Genomic DNA, 17143 nt, shown 5'->3' with positions numbered 1-17143 from the left:
AGGAATCCCCTGAAACCGGGATTATAGTACTCCCTTTGATATGGATCTCACGCATGTCTGGGGAATACCGATAAAAACATAACTTAGAAACTGCTGTCTCGTGTAGATCACGGTGTATTGATTTTACTTTCCGCGCAGCGCAGATCCGCGAAGTAGTGTTTGTGATAGCCATTTTCAAAATGAAGTTGAATTATTTGAATTATCGATGAACATTCGGTAAATTTTAATTCAAACTGTAAGCTAATCAAAATAGAAGTAACTCAAAATTTCAAAAGCATCTTCCTAGAATTAGTTGTCAAACACCAGTACTACATTATCTAGGAGTAGAACACACATCCTAAAGTAAGATAGTCTGTCACTTCCGGTTTGAGGCCGATGCCTTAGGAAAGTTTTTACTATAGCAAGCCATAGCAAACTTCCCAAAAACTAAGCGAAATTGTTTATCCCGCAATGCATGAAAAATGTGTTGTATTTCAGTAAATAACATGTGTTCTCGGTTGATCGTACACATGTAGTAGTCCATCATGCATTGTTACTCATTTAGTGGATTGGTCAAAAACCCAGTTAAAAAAATACGTCATACGTAAATAAACAATTATATTTGGGTGGACATTATTATGCTAATTTATGCATATCCATATAAGGTAGTGTTCCCGATCTGTTAAACCATTATGAAAGTATCATGGCAACAATTCATTTACATGTACGCCGATGATGATCTATCATTAAATCAAATCCAACTAAAAAGTCCGATCCATGAGATAATTTTCTTAAAATTAGAGAAATTTTGTCATAGAAAGCGCCACTATTTGATTGACATATTTAATTCATGAAAAGTACAGTTAAGTTTTCCTCATATTTTTCCCCGTTTCCATATATTGCATTTTAATTTTGCCTCAGTTATTTGAAAACTGCTAACCTTGTAAATCAAATAGGAACTTGTATTATTTCAGGGATTTTGTAAAATCCCTTGTCAAAATCAGGGATTTTATAAAATCACAGATTAGTTCAGTGATTTTACAAAACTCCTGAAATTTCAGGGATTTTACAAAATCCCTGATTTTACAAATTCACTGTAACATGTATATACCTCACATCTTTAATTCAAATGAAAAATTGTTATGATAAAGTTTTAATTATTTTGTTTGTCTTCATCCCTTTTCAACATCTGCAAATGAGCTGGTTTCTGAAAAAAAAAGAAAAAATGATTTTGAGAAGATTATTTAATGAATATTGAAGTTCAAAAATAGTAATTGCAAACCTTAAGTTAAAGTTTTGTTTACAGTAGTTTTCTGAAAAATTATGTTATTTAAACAGAAAGAAATATTTGGTAAACTTTTTCAACCCCAAAAGAGGGAATTTTTTAATGGGAGATAAGCATTTCAGCATTGCTTAAGCTTTTTGTAATTTTTTGTTGTTGACTTTTTGCACTTAATGGATTAAACATTTTTGGTAGTTTATTGATGAATCAACTGTACTCGCAAATGAATAAAACACTCTGTTTTTTTCACTATTTTGTTTTTTTTAACAACCACAGATTGTGGATAATGTTTACATGTTTTGAATGTGCAACTTTAATTCAAGCTGTCATTTGACAATGGGAATTTAATTTATTAAACTATAGAGTTTACATATTTTGCAAATGTTCTCAGCATCTTATACCAAGACCCATCAAGTTTCAACAGCCATATTTTGTTTCTCTGAGATTTAATTTGACCGGAACATAAGGCCAACATCATTTCAGGGAAATTATTTTCCCCCAATTCATTTATACATCTATAAAATCATTAATAATAAAAATAAGATGTGGTATGATTGCCAATGAAACAACTCTCCACAAGAGACCAAATGACACAGAAATTAACAACTATAGTTCACCGTACGGCCTTCAACAATGAGCAAAGTCCATACCGCATAGTCGGCTATAAAAGGCCCCGAAATGATAAATGTAAAACAATTCAAACAAGAAAACTAACGGCCTAATTCATGTTCAAAATAATGAAGAAAAACAAATATGCTACACAGCAACAAACGAAAACCACTGAATTACAGGCTCCTGACTTGGGACAGGCACATACAGAATGTGGTGGGGTTAAACTCGTTTGAAGGCACCAACCCTCCCCCTACGCTGGGACAGTGGTGTAACAGTAAAACATAAGAACAAACTATAAAAATCAGTTGAAAAAGGCTTAACTCATGTAGATGGATACAAATAGAAATACATCTAACAATAAATTGCTTCGCCGGGCGCAGCTGGATACGACCACCAAGGTCCAACCCTAAACAGTTGGGGCAAAAATGGACACAATATTCGCGCTTGATGCAGGTCTGAATTTGGATTGTAATTAAATATTTGACACATAATAGATTTCTGACACAAAATAACTGTAGTCAAAGAACTTAGAAATGGTTATATGATTTGAATTTATATTCAATTTTTTGCTTTTGTGCAATACACTATGCTGTTGCGTATTGACCCCCCCACCTTTTTTTTGCCAAAAAAAAAATATGTGAAGAAATTTTGTTTAATTTCTGAAATCTGAAATGAGAAAAAAATTGCCCCCCCCCCCCAATTTCTTTTTTACCCCCCCCCCCCCCCCTTTTTAAAAAAGAAAAAAATCTTTCCCTCAAGATATGGTTATAATCTCAATTCAAATTACCAATGGAGTTTGCAACCATAATTACCCATTTAAATACATCATAAAAGTCTTAAATAGATAATTTAAAAGCAGTGTAAGGGAGGTAATCCAACATTGTACAACATTTAACAATTTTGTTTTTGGATTACCTCCCTTACACTGCTTTTAAATTGTCCATTAACCAGGAAACCCTTGTTTTTCCCCCTTTTTTGCCCCTAATTCCTAAACGGTTTGAGCCATAACACCCCCCCCCCCCCCAAGCCAATCCTAACCATCCCTTTGTGGTATGGAAACTTGTGGTATAATTTCAGAGAGATCCATATACTTAAACACAAGTTATTGTCTGGAAGTTACAAAAATGCTTATTTTTGGCCCCTAATTCCTTAACTTTTGGTACCATTACCCCCAAAATCAATCCCAACCTTCCTTTTGTGGTATTGAACCTTATGGTAAAATTACATAGAGATCCATTCACTTAAACTAAAGTTATTGTGCGAAAACCAATGTGTCTTCGGACGACGACGACGCCAACGTCATACCAATATACGACCGCAAAAAATGTTTGCGGTCGTATAAAAATAAAGAGTTGACGTGGACGGGTACTTATACATCCCCACAACAAAAAGACATTAAGTACAGATCTGAGAGTACTCGCGGTTACTGACAGCTAGTTCAAAGCCAATAACAACTCATGAAAAAAATCATGCATCTAAGATTAAAATATCAATCAGTACACATCCAACATCCAATCAATTTAGTGTAAAGACGTCAAAAACAGTCAGAGAAAAACATGACCTTGTGCAATGCCTGATAACAAAATCAATATTAAAACCAATAAAAACAATATTCAAAGATCTAATTACAGTGTTGAATTGGTAACCTTTTAGAATAAGTTTATTTAAAGGATCGATAAGTTTACCCAGATCGATTCTAAATTTCCGGGCTCGGTAAACAACATCTCTGTAAAAATGAGGATGTGCTATCCTGTTTGAAATAAGTTTTCTACAGGTACAACCAAACTTCAAAACCAAATCTTTATATCTATGGAAGAATTTAGTAAAGGTTTTAAGTAATTTGTGGTAACGAAATCCCTGACTTAATAATTTACCAGTAATACATTGATTACGTTCATTGAAATCTAAAACGTCACAACAGACACGGGCATAGCGAACGAGTTGTTATATATAAAAACCGTAAGATGGTGCCAAAGGAACATCACCGTCCAAAAAAGGAAAATTAACAAAAGGGAACGAAAAATCGTCCCTTATGTCGTAAATTTTAGTGTAGAGTTTCCCTTATTAAAACTTAAATATCTAAATCTAGGAAAGGACAGTTATTACCGTTTATATTTGATTTATTTAAAGTAAGTTCCTCTGGGTAAATTTCGGCCGAAACGTACATAAATATTATCAAGGAGAAAATTAACAGCTTCTATCATCTCATCACACCTCCAGTAAGTATATCTAGCATATTTACCTTTCTCATTAGAAAAGAAGGCTATTAATGAGTTGCAGCAAATATATTTGCATTCAGATTTACCAAACGACCATTTAATTAAAAAGGAAAACTTTTGTTTGATAAGATTGTGTGGAAGTGTAGTGTAAAGAATTGAAAAGTCAAAACTGTCAACAGAATCAAAAGGAACATAACAAATAGTACTTGCAAACCTCTTATCTTAGGGACGGATAAATCCTACTTTGTAAAAAATCACTCTGAATCAAACAAAAAATTCTCTGAAACTGAGCAACACAACGGGTGCCACATGTGGAGCAGGATCTGCTTACCTTTCTGGAGCACCTGAGATCACCTCCAGTTTTTAGTGGGGTTTGTGTTGCTCAGTCTTTAGTCTTCTATGTTGTGTTTTGTGTACTGATGTTTGTCTGTTTGTCTTTTTTCTTTTTAGCCTTGGCGTTGTCAGTTTATTTTCGACTTATGAGTTTGAATGTCCCTTTGGTATCTTTCGCCTCTCTTTTGCCTGTTGGGATCTATGACAGGAGCTAATTTTATCCACATTCATCTGTTGGGATCTACCGCAGGGTAGTTTTATTCAAATTCACCTGTTGGGATCTACCACAGGATCTATTTTTATTAACATTAACCTGCTGGGATCTACCGCAGGATCAATTTTCATTCACATTAACCTGCTGGGATCTACCACAGGATAGTTACATTCACATTCACCTGTTGGGATCTACCACAGGATCTATTTTTATTCACATGCACCTGTTGGGATCTACCGCAGGATAGCTTTATTTACATTCACCTGTATCTATCAATGTCAACAACTTTATCTACACTATGTAATGTAATGAAATATATCCTTTAATAAAAATAGATTATTATCTAATGAAAATGATATTTGCAAATCTGGACACCCAAACAGGATCAAGTAAAAATTTAACATTAACACACACAACAAAAATAAAATACCACATAACAACTGTGACATCTACCTTCAAAACACACATGACTTAAAAAAAATAGTTATAAATTTTTGACAACTCCTGACTAATCAATTGAACGGATACAATCATTGATAGACTATCTATACATCTCAGCTATACATAAACTTATTAATTTCTGTTCAAAAGGGAAATAACTCAATCACATAATAAGTAAATTTCTGGTTTCTAAAAGGGTCCAAAATTCAAGAACTAGAAAAGCTAAAGTCGTGAAAATTGAACTTGACCTTCTTTTAGTCACAGGAAACAACATATCAAAATTTGAAAAAAAATGTCATCAAAGTGTTTTCATGTAAATGAACAGACACTGTTTGGCAACCGCCCGCCCGCCGTACATCCCCAAATCAATAATTGATTTTTCCTTCGAAAATCCGGTTAAAAATCAAACTTCTGTTTTTTTTTTTATAAGAATACGAAATAATAGGAGGTTCTGTATTATCAAAATATGGAGGTAATACCGATTTTGGCAATTTAAAGGAGAATAAACATATAAGTATAAATTTTATTGCAGCTTGCTCAGTTTAGAGTTATTATTTCAGGCAAATCACTAAGAGTTGTCGACGAATTAAGAATTAACTACATATCATTGAGATGGGAGCTATCTCTGTGGGCCTCGCTGTGAATAATGTGTGGTAAAAAATTTGTATCTTTATCATTGGACATGGGGTTGTCAACTGAAACCAAAGTTTTTGACCTTGACCTTTGACCTAGGAAGTTGTATATAAATTATGACACACCCTCTGGTGTTGGTTTATATACATGTAAAGTGTAAACTTTGAAATCATAACAGTTCTCAAGATATGGAGCGGACACGATCTTTACCATAGAACATGGGGTTGTCAACTAAAACCAAAGTTTTGACCTTGACCTTTGACCTAGGAAGTTGTACATACATTATGACACACCCTCTGGTGTTGGTTAATATACATGTCAAGTATAAACTTTGAAATCATAATGGTTCTCTAGATATAGAGCGGACACAATTTGTAACGGACGCACAAACAGACGGACGGACGGAACGACAGACGGACGGACAGACTGATCACTATAGGGCGTCCGCCATTCGGCGGGGCCCTAATTACAGATGATTATAGTGTAGTACTGATCCAACAAGTTAGAGACAACTTCACCCCCCCCCACTAAGAAAATAGTAGGCAGGACTTTCATTTGCTGATGTAATAATTATTAGAACCAAAAGTAGATCGAAGTGTTCACAGATTCTTGTAAGCGGAGCGTGGACACAGAATCTTTATTTCAATCAGATTGACAACACTAATGACACATACTTGAATAAGCAATGTAGATATACACCAATTTTTTTCATACCAGTCGATCATTTGTGTACATTTACATAGACATGAGAAGAATTGGGAACTTTGATGCATCAGAAAGGAATTGGAACAAAAGTTCTGATCCTCTACAGGCTCCTTAAAGCCTAAATTACTCATCTGGAAAAAATATGCTATTTTTGTATTAATTTTTACCTTTATTTTGAAATTTTCCATATATTTATTGTTGACAATTAAATTTCTGATCATTTTTGCTGTTACAGTTTTTAGTCCACTACCGACGAAGTCGAAGGGGACTTTAGGTTTGCACTCTGTCCGTCTGTCTGTCCATCTGTCAGTCCGGCAAATCAATTTTCCAGACTTTTTTTCTTCGTGCTTGAAGATATTGATTTGATATTTGGTTTATTGATTTATCATGACAAGTTACAGATCAAGTTCAATTTTCACGATTTTAGCTTTTCTCTTTGTTCAGTTAAAGCCCTTTCCCTAGAATTAAATTTTTGATGAAATACTTATTAATTAGTTAATTTCTGTTCAAAGGGAAATCACTCAATTTTTAAAAGACTTTTTGGATTTTTTTCTTTTTCTTTGGTAAATTGTTTGAAGAATTTAGTGGTAGGTTTGTTTGTCATTCTTGAAGATATTGATTTGATAATTAGTATATAGTTTTAGCATGACAAGTTACAGATCTAGCTGGAATTTTGTGCAGAGTTATGGTCTTTGGACATAGAAAATTCACTTAAATAATCAGTTTTCAACAGTTTTTTTTCGTCATGCTTGAAGATTTTGACTTGATATTTTTATGTAGTTTACACCATGACAAGTTATAGATCCAGTTAGAATTTCGTTCCATTACAATGAATTTGTAGGAGACTATGTATTGCCATGCAATACTCACAGAATGCTTGTTTCTTTTATAATAGTTTTTAAGAAAAAAAAACCTGCAAAAATTGTAAAAACTGTCATTCAAAGGGCAATGACTTCTGTAAAAGGAAGGCGAAAGATACCAAAGGGACATTCAAACTCATTAGTCGAAAATAAACTGGCATCGCTATGGCTTAAAAAAGAAAAAGACCAAAAGACAAACAACAGTACACAAAACACAACATAGAAAACTAAAGACTCAGAGCAACACGAACCCCACCAAAAAACTGGGGTGATCTCAGATGCTCCAGAAGGGTAAGCAGATCCTGCTCCACATGTGGCACCCATCATGTTGCTCTTGTTAGTACAAACCCGGTGATGAGTCTAATATGGTAGGTCACATTTGGGGAAAAGGGGACCTGGGTTCATATGATTGGTGACTTCAAACTGATTCTAAAATTATAAGGTTTTTAGGTACTTTATAGTTATATAAGTGTGCAAATGGCTACTTCAGGTTAAAATAATGTCACTTCCGGTTGACCTTTTTGAAGGTCATATGTCTACCAACCTAATGCAAAAGACCTAAAGGTTTTATAATGAACCAGTATGAATTTTTAGCAAAGGTCAAAATCTAGAACGCCAAATTGACCGCTTACCTTGAGCTCAATTTCAAGGTCATAGGTCTGTCATCTCATATCGAAAGACCCAGGTCCTTCAATTGTATAGTTGAGGAGTTTTACTGATTTCAAATATATAAGGGGAGAAAACTCCTATAAAGGGTCACCGAAACACTTCAACTTATATGCATTGAAGTTGCCCCATGTCGTGAACAATTTTTTGGCAAAAGCATCTCATCTTTAACTGTTACGGTTTTTTTGGAATAAAGATAACAAGCAGTCAGTTCAAAATTAAGAACATGTTCCTGACCTATGACCTTGACCTCACTTTCCTCCAAATGGACCAAGGATTTCATACCAAAAGACTTTAGGTCTCTATGTCTTATGGTGTATGAATTTATTCAACATATCACCTATGTTAAATTTGAAAAGGGAAATAACTCCCATAAGATGTCATTGGATCACTTCAGTTAAGGTGGATAGGGGGTCTTAATTAAAATCCATAGAATTTTTTAATAATTTGTCAAAATGTAGTTTTTATCATGCTTTTTTCCAAACTATAATAAAAGGTATGGGTCACTGGACTTTTTTTCACGCTACAGGTTGTGCAAAATTGTCAGATTTTGTATAGATTATGCATGGAAAATCCAATTTTGTGTGATAAAAAGAAAACTACACCATAGAATTTTAAGATAAAATGTGAGAAGATAGTTCTTATAACATGCTTTCAGATAAGAAAAAGAACAAGAGGCTCTCAAGAGCCCGAATCGCTCACCTGTATTTCAGAGGAGAAGATTTTTAAATGTTAGCAAACTTGATGAACAAATTGTGTAAAATTGTCTTTAAAGGGCAATAACTCCTTAAGGGGTCAATTGACAATTTTGGTCATATTAACTTTTTTGTAGATCTTACTTTGCTGAACATTATTGCTGCTTACAGTTTACATATATCTATAGTAATATTCAAAATAATAACTAAAAACTGCAAAATTTTGTTAAAACTACCAATTCGGTGGCAGCAACCCAACAATGGGTTGTTCGATTCGTCTGAAAATTTTAAGGCCGATAGATCTTGACCAATTAAACAATTTTACCCCATGTCACATTTGCTCTAAAAGATTTAGTTTTTGAGATATAAGCCAAAAACTGCATTTGACCCTTATGTTCTATTTTTAGCCATGGCGGCCATGTTTGTCAATGGATACAAACTTCGGATACAATTTATAAACAAGATACCCTAAGGAACATTTAGTTAAAGTTTGAAGGTAATTGACTAGTAGTTTCAGAGGAGAAGATTTTTAAATGTGAGCAAACTTGATGAACAAATTGTGTAAAATTGTCTTTAAAGGGCAATAACTCCTTTGACGGGGTCAATTGACAATTATGGTCATATTAACTTTTTTGAAGATCTTACTTTGCTGAACATTATTGCTGCTTACAGTTTATATATATCTATAATAATATTCAAAATAATAACAAACTAGAGGCTCTAAAGAGCCTTTGTCGCTCACCTTGGTCTATGTGCATATTAAACAAAGGACACAGATGGATTCATGACAAAATTGTGTTTTGGTGATGGTGATGTGTTTGTAGATCTTACTTCACTGAACATTCTTGCTCCTTACTATTATCTCTATCTTTAATGCACTTGGCCCGGTAGTTACAGTGGAAAATATTTTGTAAAAATTTACAAAAATTTACAAAAGGAGTAGGTTCAGTAAGACCCCTTTTTGGCCTTAAAATATAGCAGTTTTACAAAATTGTTAAAATGTAAACTTTTAACTATTCATTGGAAAGAGGAATACTTCTGTTACATACATATGGGCTGTTTTTGATAATACAATGCACATGTATAGGGTACTAGCATCATGAAGTCATGCTAAATAACTGAAATCTTCGAAATTTTAGCATTTTGGTTAATTTTTAGACGGTTTCCGTCTGAAATGGAAGTGGCCGCATTTGTGTTCATTCTTAATATTTAAATGTAAGTTGTATTTGATGATAATACATAACATATGTAAAGGTTGAGAATGAACACGGATGCGGCCACTTTTATTTTTGACAAAAACCATCTGAAAAGTGACATATTATGGCATATTTGATAGATTTTTCATATTTAAGCTTGAATTTGAGCGTCTTTAATGACTAAATCGGTTCAAACCTTTCACATAAACTGATTGAATCGACTGAAGTAGACACTTAAGTGTTTAAAAAGTGTCCATAATCTTTCATCAGATGAACTTGAATTTTGAGGCCAAAATCGGCCCTTACCGGACCTACTCCTTTATGAAAATTGTAAAAAATTGACTATAAAGGGCAATAACTCCTTAAGGGGTCAATTGACAATTTTGGTCATGTTGACTTATTTGTAGATCTAACTTTGCTGTACATTATTGCTGTTTACAGTTTATCTCTATCTATAATAATATTCAAGATAATAACCAAAAGCTGCAAAATTTTCTTAAAATTACCAATTCAGGGGCAGCAACCCAACAACGTGTTGCCTGATTGGTCTGAAAATTTCAGGGCAGATAGATCTTGACCTAATGAACAATTTTATCCTCGTCAGATTTGCTCTAAATGCTTTGGTTTCAGAGATATGAGCCAAAAACTGCATTTTACCCTATGTACTATTTTTTAGCCATCGGCCATCTTGGTTTGTGGGCGGGGTCATCGGACACATTTTTTTAAACTAGATACCCTAATGCTGATTTTGGACAAGTTTGGTTAAATTTGTCTTAGTAGTTTCAGAGGAGAAGATTTTTGTAAAAGATTACAAAAATTTAAGAAAAAATGGTTAAAAATTGACTATAAAGGACAATAACTCCTTAACGGGTCAACTGACCATTTTGGTCAAGTTGACTTATTTGTAGATCTTACTTTGCTGAACATTATTGCTGTTTACAGTTTATCTCTATCTATAATAATATTCAAGATAATAACCAAAAACGGCAAAATTTCCTTAAAATTACCAATTCAGGGGCAGCAACCCAACAACGGATTGTCCGATTCATCTGAAAATTTCAGGGCAGATAGATCTTGACCTGATGAACAATTTTATCCATGTCAGATTGCTATTTATGCTTTGGTTTCAGAGATATAAGCCAAAATCTACATTTTACCCCTATGTTCTATTTTTAGCCATGGTGGCCATCTTGGTTGGTTGGCCGGGTCACCGGACATATTTTTAAAAATAGATACCCTAATGATGATTGTGGCAAAGTTTAGTCAAATTTGGCCCAGTAGTTTCAGAGGAGAAGATTTTTGGGCCAGGTGAGCTAAAAACTGCAAATTTAGTTAAAAACTACCAATTCGGTGGCAGCAACCCAACAATGGGTTGTTTGATTCGTCTGAAAATTTCAGGGCAGATAGATCTTGACCAATTAAACAATTTTACCCCATGTCACATTTGCTCTAAAAGATTTAGTTTTTGAGATATAAGCCAAAAACTGCATTTGACCCTTTTGTTCTATTTTTAGCCATGGCGGCCATGTTTGTCAATGGATACAAACTTCGGATACAATTTATAAACAAGATACCATAAGGAACATTTAGTTAAAGTTTGAAGGTAATTGGCCCAGTAGTTTCAGAGGAGAAGATTTTTAAATGGTAGCAAACTTGATGAACAAATTGTGTAAAATTGTCTTTAAAGGACAATAACTCCTTAAGGGGTCAATTGACAATTATGGTCATATTAACTTTTTTGTAGATCTTACTTTGCTGAACATTATTGCTGCTTACAGTTTATAGATATCTATAATAATATTCAAAATAATAACAAAAAACTGCAAAATTTTGTTAAAACTACCAATTTGGTGGCAGCAATCCAACAATGGGTTGTTGGATTCGTCTGAAAATTTCAGAGCTGATAGATGTTGACCAATTGAGCAATTTTACCCCATGTCACATTTGCTCTAAAATCTTTAGTTTTTGAGATATAAGCCAAAAACTGCATTTGACCCCTATGTTCTATTTTTAACCATGGCGGCCATGTTTGTCGATGGATCAAAACTTCAGATACAATTAATAAACTAGATACCCTAAGGAACATTTAGTTAAAGTTTGAAGGTATTTGGCCCAGTAGTTTCAGAGGAGAAGATTTTTGAAATAGTTTACGACGACAGACGACGGACGCCAAGTGATGTTATAAGCTCACATGGGGCCCTTTGGGCCCCGGTGAGCTAAAAAATGGGGTCACCGGACTTGTTTCCTTGCTACATATTAAAATAGGTAAATTCACAACACTTTCTATTATAATAAACTTTTAACACAGAGATAATTGTCTTGCCTTTTTGTAATTTTGATAATGCAAATCTTGAAATTAAAATAGCAATACTTTAACATGTAAGTTATGCAAATATTCAAAGTCAATGAACCATGACTGAAGGTACATGGCTAAACAATCTCCATTGAAATGAAATGTGCCAATGCTAATACAACTGCATTTGTATTCTTAATACAACTATGGCCCCTTTCTGGCCCCTAATTACAAAACAGCTAGGACAATACCCCCATAATCAATCCCAACCCTCCTATTGTGGTAAGGAACCTTGCACTAAAATTTCTTACACATCCATACACTTACACTAAAGTTATTGTCTGCAAACCAATTTATTTTCCATGCACCAGTAAAACTGACCTTTTTTGGCCCCTAATTACAAAACCGCAAGGACAATAGCCCCCAAAAACAATCCCAACCATCTTTTACTGGTATGGAACCTTGTGCTAAAATCTCATAGAGATCCATGAAGTTATACTCAAGATATTGTCTGCGAACCAAAATGTCTTCAGACGCAGACAACACCATAACATAATACTACCGCTACCACAGGGTGAATGGGAAAATCCTCATCACTGTACGACATCATTGGCAAAAAATCCTTTCAATATGCATGTCATGAAACAAAAAAAAATCTCAGACATGTCAGACTGCAGAAGAAAAAAAAAAAAATTAAAAACCAATTGTTCAAAAACAATTGAAGGTCTTTCCAATTATCAGATCTCCTAAATAATTGATAAGAAGCTACTTCTGGTTTACTCAAAGTTACTATTGGCGTCCAATCATAGGTTTCTTCAAACTGATAAAGAAAATAAATTTGTCTGAAATAAGGGAGATAATTTGCTACTTCCGATTTAGGAAAGGTCACTTCTGGTCTCATATGAAAGCTTTATTTATACTGATTCCAAAAATATAAGGTTTCTATATACTTTTGCATGAAATGAGGGAGATAATTTCCAACTTCCGGTTTGGAAAATGTCACTTCTGGTCTCATATGATAGCTGCATTCACACTGATTCCAAAAATATATGGTTTCAATATTATTTTGCCTGTAATAAGGGAGATAAATAGCTACTTCTGGTTTATTGAAGGTCACTTCCGGCCTTAAACGATAGGTTAATGTATGCCTATTTAAAAGATATGTTGTTTCTAGGTACTTTTCCATGAAAAAATGCAAAAAAGGCTACTTCCGGTTTACTAAAGGTCATTTCCGGTTGACATTTTTCAAGGTCATATGTTACAAAATATTTTGCAAAAGTACCAAGGCTTTATCATGTACCAAGTTGAAGTAATAATCAATTAACCTTAAATTAAAACATATCAGGGGCAATAACTCCTATAAGATACCATTGGATTTTTTCAGACAGAATATGTTTATCACAATAAACCAAACATTTTGCACTACTTCTTTTATTTATATCTTTAAAAGTGTCATAGAAAATGCAATAACAAGCAAAACTTATGACCCAAGGACCTATAATAAAAAGACTCTAGGTTTGATACGGGTTATGTTCTTCTCATATATTTTATGATAGTATGATACTAAACCCCTAACGGGAGGGATTGTACTTGATATTCATATGATGAAGACATAATCTTTCAATCAGTTTAATTGAGGTCTGGAGCTGGCATATGCATGTCAGTAACTGCTAGTAGTCCTTTGTTAATTTATGTATCATTGTCATTTTGCTTAGTTTCTTTTGTTACCTATTCTGACATCGGACTCAGACTTCTTTTAAACTGAGTTTTACTGTGCGTAGTGCTATGTGTTTCTTTATTCTACAATGAAGTCAAGGTTATATAAACCAAACAAGAAATACATGTACACCTTACAATCATTCAATACACTAAATATAGTTGACCTATTGCTTATAGGTTCTGTGATACAGACTTAACCAAGAAAACTAAACATTGACTAATGAACCATGAAAATGAGGTCAAGGTCAGATGAACCATGCCAGGCAGACATGTACAGTTTGCACTCCTTCCATACAACAAATATAGTTGACCTATTGCTTATAGTAATAGAAAAACAGACCAAAACACAAAAACTTAACACTGAGCTATGAACCGTGAAAATGAGGTCAAGGTCAGACTGACATGTACATCATAAAATATTTCCATACACCAAATATAGTTGACCTATTGCATATAAATTAGAAAATAAATAAACTGCTTAGCTGAGCGCAGCTCGATACGCCCGCAGAGGTCCAACCCTGAACAGTTGGGGCAAAAATGGACACAATATTCAAGCTTGATACAGGTCTGAATTTGGATCGTATTATTTGACATATTATAGGTTTCTGAATAAATGTAGTCAAAGAACTTGAAATTGGTTATATGAATTGAATTTATATTCAATTAAAGATTTCTTGCTGTTGTGCAATACACTATGCTGTTGTGCAATACTTTACAGTAAATCTGTTGTCAGACTAAAAACAAATAAAATTTATAAAATTCTAAAGGGAGCTTACATCAATAGATATAATCAATTCACCAAAGTTTCATAAGAATTGCTGAAAGCATTTTTGAGTTATTGTCTGAAAACTGGAAAATCCCCCCTTTTTTAATGAATAAAACCCCATAACATCGGAAATGTAAAAACTAAAATTTATAAAATTCTAAAGCGAGCTTACATCAATAGATATCAACAATTCATCAAAGTTTCATGAGAACTGCTGAAAGTATTTTTGAGTTATTATCTGAAAACTGGAAAATCCCCCTTTTTTTTATGAATAAAACCCCGTAACTTGGAAACGTAAAATCTAAAATTTATAAAAATCAAAAGGGAGCTCATGTCAATAGATATAAACAATTAACCAAAATTTCTTGCAAGTTGGTGAAAGCATTCTTGAGTTATTGTCCGAAAACTGGAAAATCTTCCTTTTTTTAATGAATAAAACCCCATAACTCGGAAACGTCAAATCTAAAATTTGTAAAAAACGAAAGGGAGCTCATGTCAATAGATATAAACAATTCACCAAAGTTTTAATCAAATTGGTTAAAGCGTTTTTGAGTTAATGTCCGACATGTTGACAACGGACGAACAGACGGACAGACAGAAGGACTGACAGACAGACAGACGGACAATGGTAAACCATAATACGTCCCGTAAACAGGCGTATAAAAAGACCAAAACTCAAAAATTTAACATTGACCACTGAACCATGAAAATGAGGTCAAGGTCAGAAGATACCTGCCAGCTAGACATGTACACCTTACAATTATTCCATACACCAAATATAGTAGACCTATTGCATGCAGTACAAGGAAAACAGACCAAAACACAAAAACTTAACTATAACCACTGAACCATGAAAATGAGGTCATGGTCAGATGACACCTGCCATTTGGACATGTACACCTTACAGTCCTTCCATACACCGAATATGCTAGACCTATTGCTTCTAGTATCTGAGATATGGACTTGACCACTAAAACTTAACCTTGTTCACTGATCCATGAAATGAGGTCGAGGTCAAGTGAAAACTGTCTGACAGGCATGAAGACCTTGCAAGGTAGGCACACACCAAATATAGTTATCCTATTACTCATTATAAGAGAGAAATTAACATTACAAAAAATCTTAACTTTTTTTTCAAGTAGTCACTGAACCATGAAAATGAGGTCATGGACAATGGACATGTGACAGACGGAAACTTCGTAACATAAGGCATCTATATACAAAGTATAAAGCAGCCAGGTCTTCCACCTTCTAAAATACAAAGCTTTTAAGAAGTTAGCTAACGCTGCCGTCGCTGCTTGATCACTATCCCTATGTCAAGCTTTCTGCGACAAAAGTCGCAGGCTCTTCAAAAACATAACGACAAATTTAATTGGTAAAGGTAGATAACTCCTATAAAATGTCACTGGATGGCTTCGATCCAAATCAGCCAAAAATTCCTGAGGATGTAATGAACAACTCAGAAAAAGAATTTGTCGTTAATATTTTTGGTTACAGAGGAGATACAATAACAAGAAAAACAGTGTTTGGGGAGATAACTCTGACAATAAAAAGTCTTCTGCTAAACATGGTGAGTTTCAAAAGCGCAATAACTGTTCGATGGAATATCCAAAATATCTAAGCGACATCTTACGAAACCACTTTATACCGCAAGAAAAGGGTTTGGCGGAAGAAGAAAAAAATAATAATAGTAATAAGCAGAACAAAATCAATAGGTCTTTTTTTTCCACGGAAAAGTGGAAAGACCTAATAATCAGAACAAAAGCAAAAGGTCTTTCCACAAAAAGTGGAAAGACCTAATAATCAGAACAAAAGAAAAAGGTCTTTCCATGAATAGTGGAAAGACCTAATAACGATCAATAACCCTTTACAATAAAATAGTTTTCCTTTTATTTTGAACCATTTTGGGATAAGCTGTTTCATATACAAGTGGACCTATCCAAATGGGTAAGACTTTATGTAAAAAGTTACAGAAGATGACTGTAAACAAGTGGAATTTTCATGTGTCATCAGTTGTAAGAAGATTTTTCGTCCATTTGATTATCAAAAGCAGGGTTATCTGACAAATAGGACAATTTCAGTAATGATAACTTAATTGTATTTTATTTTGCTAATCATTTTTGCTGTTTACAGTTTATTTAAATCTATTCTAGTTTTCAACATATACCCCCATGACATAGGTCTGTGCTATGCTCCTTTAGAACTTACACCAAAGATTAAGAAATGGCTTTTCCCTCTTTGTATTGGATACCTAAATTACATATGTGTACTTTCAAACAACATTATATTGCTGGGTCTTCCAAGTGCTCCATTCTAAATTATTACATACATTTTATCAGCAATCAAAGCTGGGCTTCAAAGTTATTGTGAAACTACCTACTCTAGGGGCAGCGTGAATCAGATGTGGATACTAAAAAATTCCAAAGATCTATTATAGTACATACAATCTAAGTCTTTTTTATCTTGCAATAGTATTAAAACATTTGACTTGTCTACCTTTTACGCAAGTATTCTCCATTCCAAACTAAAA

The 17143-nt window shown here is 33.8% G+C and overlaps 2 protein-coding genes across 7 annotated transcripts in view; one reads left to right on the top strand and one right to left on the bottom strand.

Moving 5' to 3' along the window:
• LOC127702978 (nuclear transcription factor Y subunit beta-like) overlaps positions 1 to 17143 on the top strand; it is a 298592-nt gene that overhangs the window by 125877 nt on the left and 155572 nt on the right. The window lies entirely within an intron of this gene.
• The window catches only part of LOC127702168 (putative leucine-rich repeat-containing protein DDB_G0290503), a 72145-nt gene continuing 55582 nt past the window's right edge, over positions 581 to 17143 (bottom strand). Inside the window, exon 6 of the mRNA XM_052206277.1 lies at positions 581 to 1186. Within this exon, the coding sequence (XP_052062237.1) occupies positions 1133 to 1186 (54 nt within the window). The 3' untranslated portion in view covers positions 581 to 1132. The remainder of the gene's footprint in view (positions 1187 to 17143) is intronic.

The sequence above is a fragment of the Mytilus californianus genome, unplaced genomic scaffold, assembly GCF_021869535.1.
Source record: "Mytilus californianus isolate M0D057914Y unplaced genomic scaffold, xbMytCali1.0.p SCAF_1, whole genome shotgun sequence".
In the NCBI taxonomy this organism is placed as follows: domain Eukaryota; kingdom Metazoa; phylum Mollusca; class Bivalvia; order Mytilida; family Mytilidae; genus Mytilus; species Mytilus californianus.
This window is presented reverse-complemented; position numbering and strand designations above follow the sequence as displayed.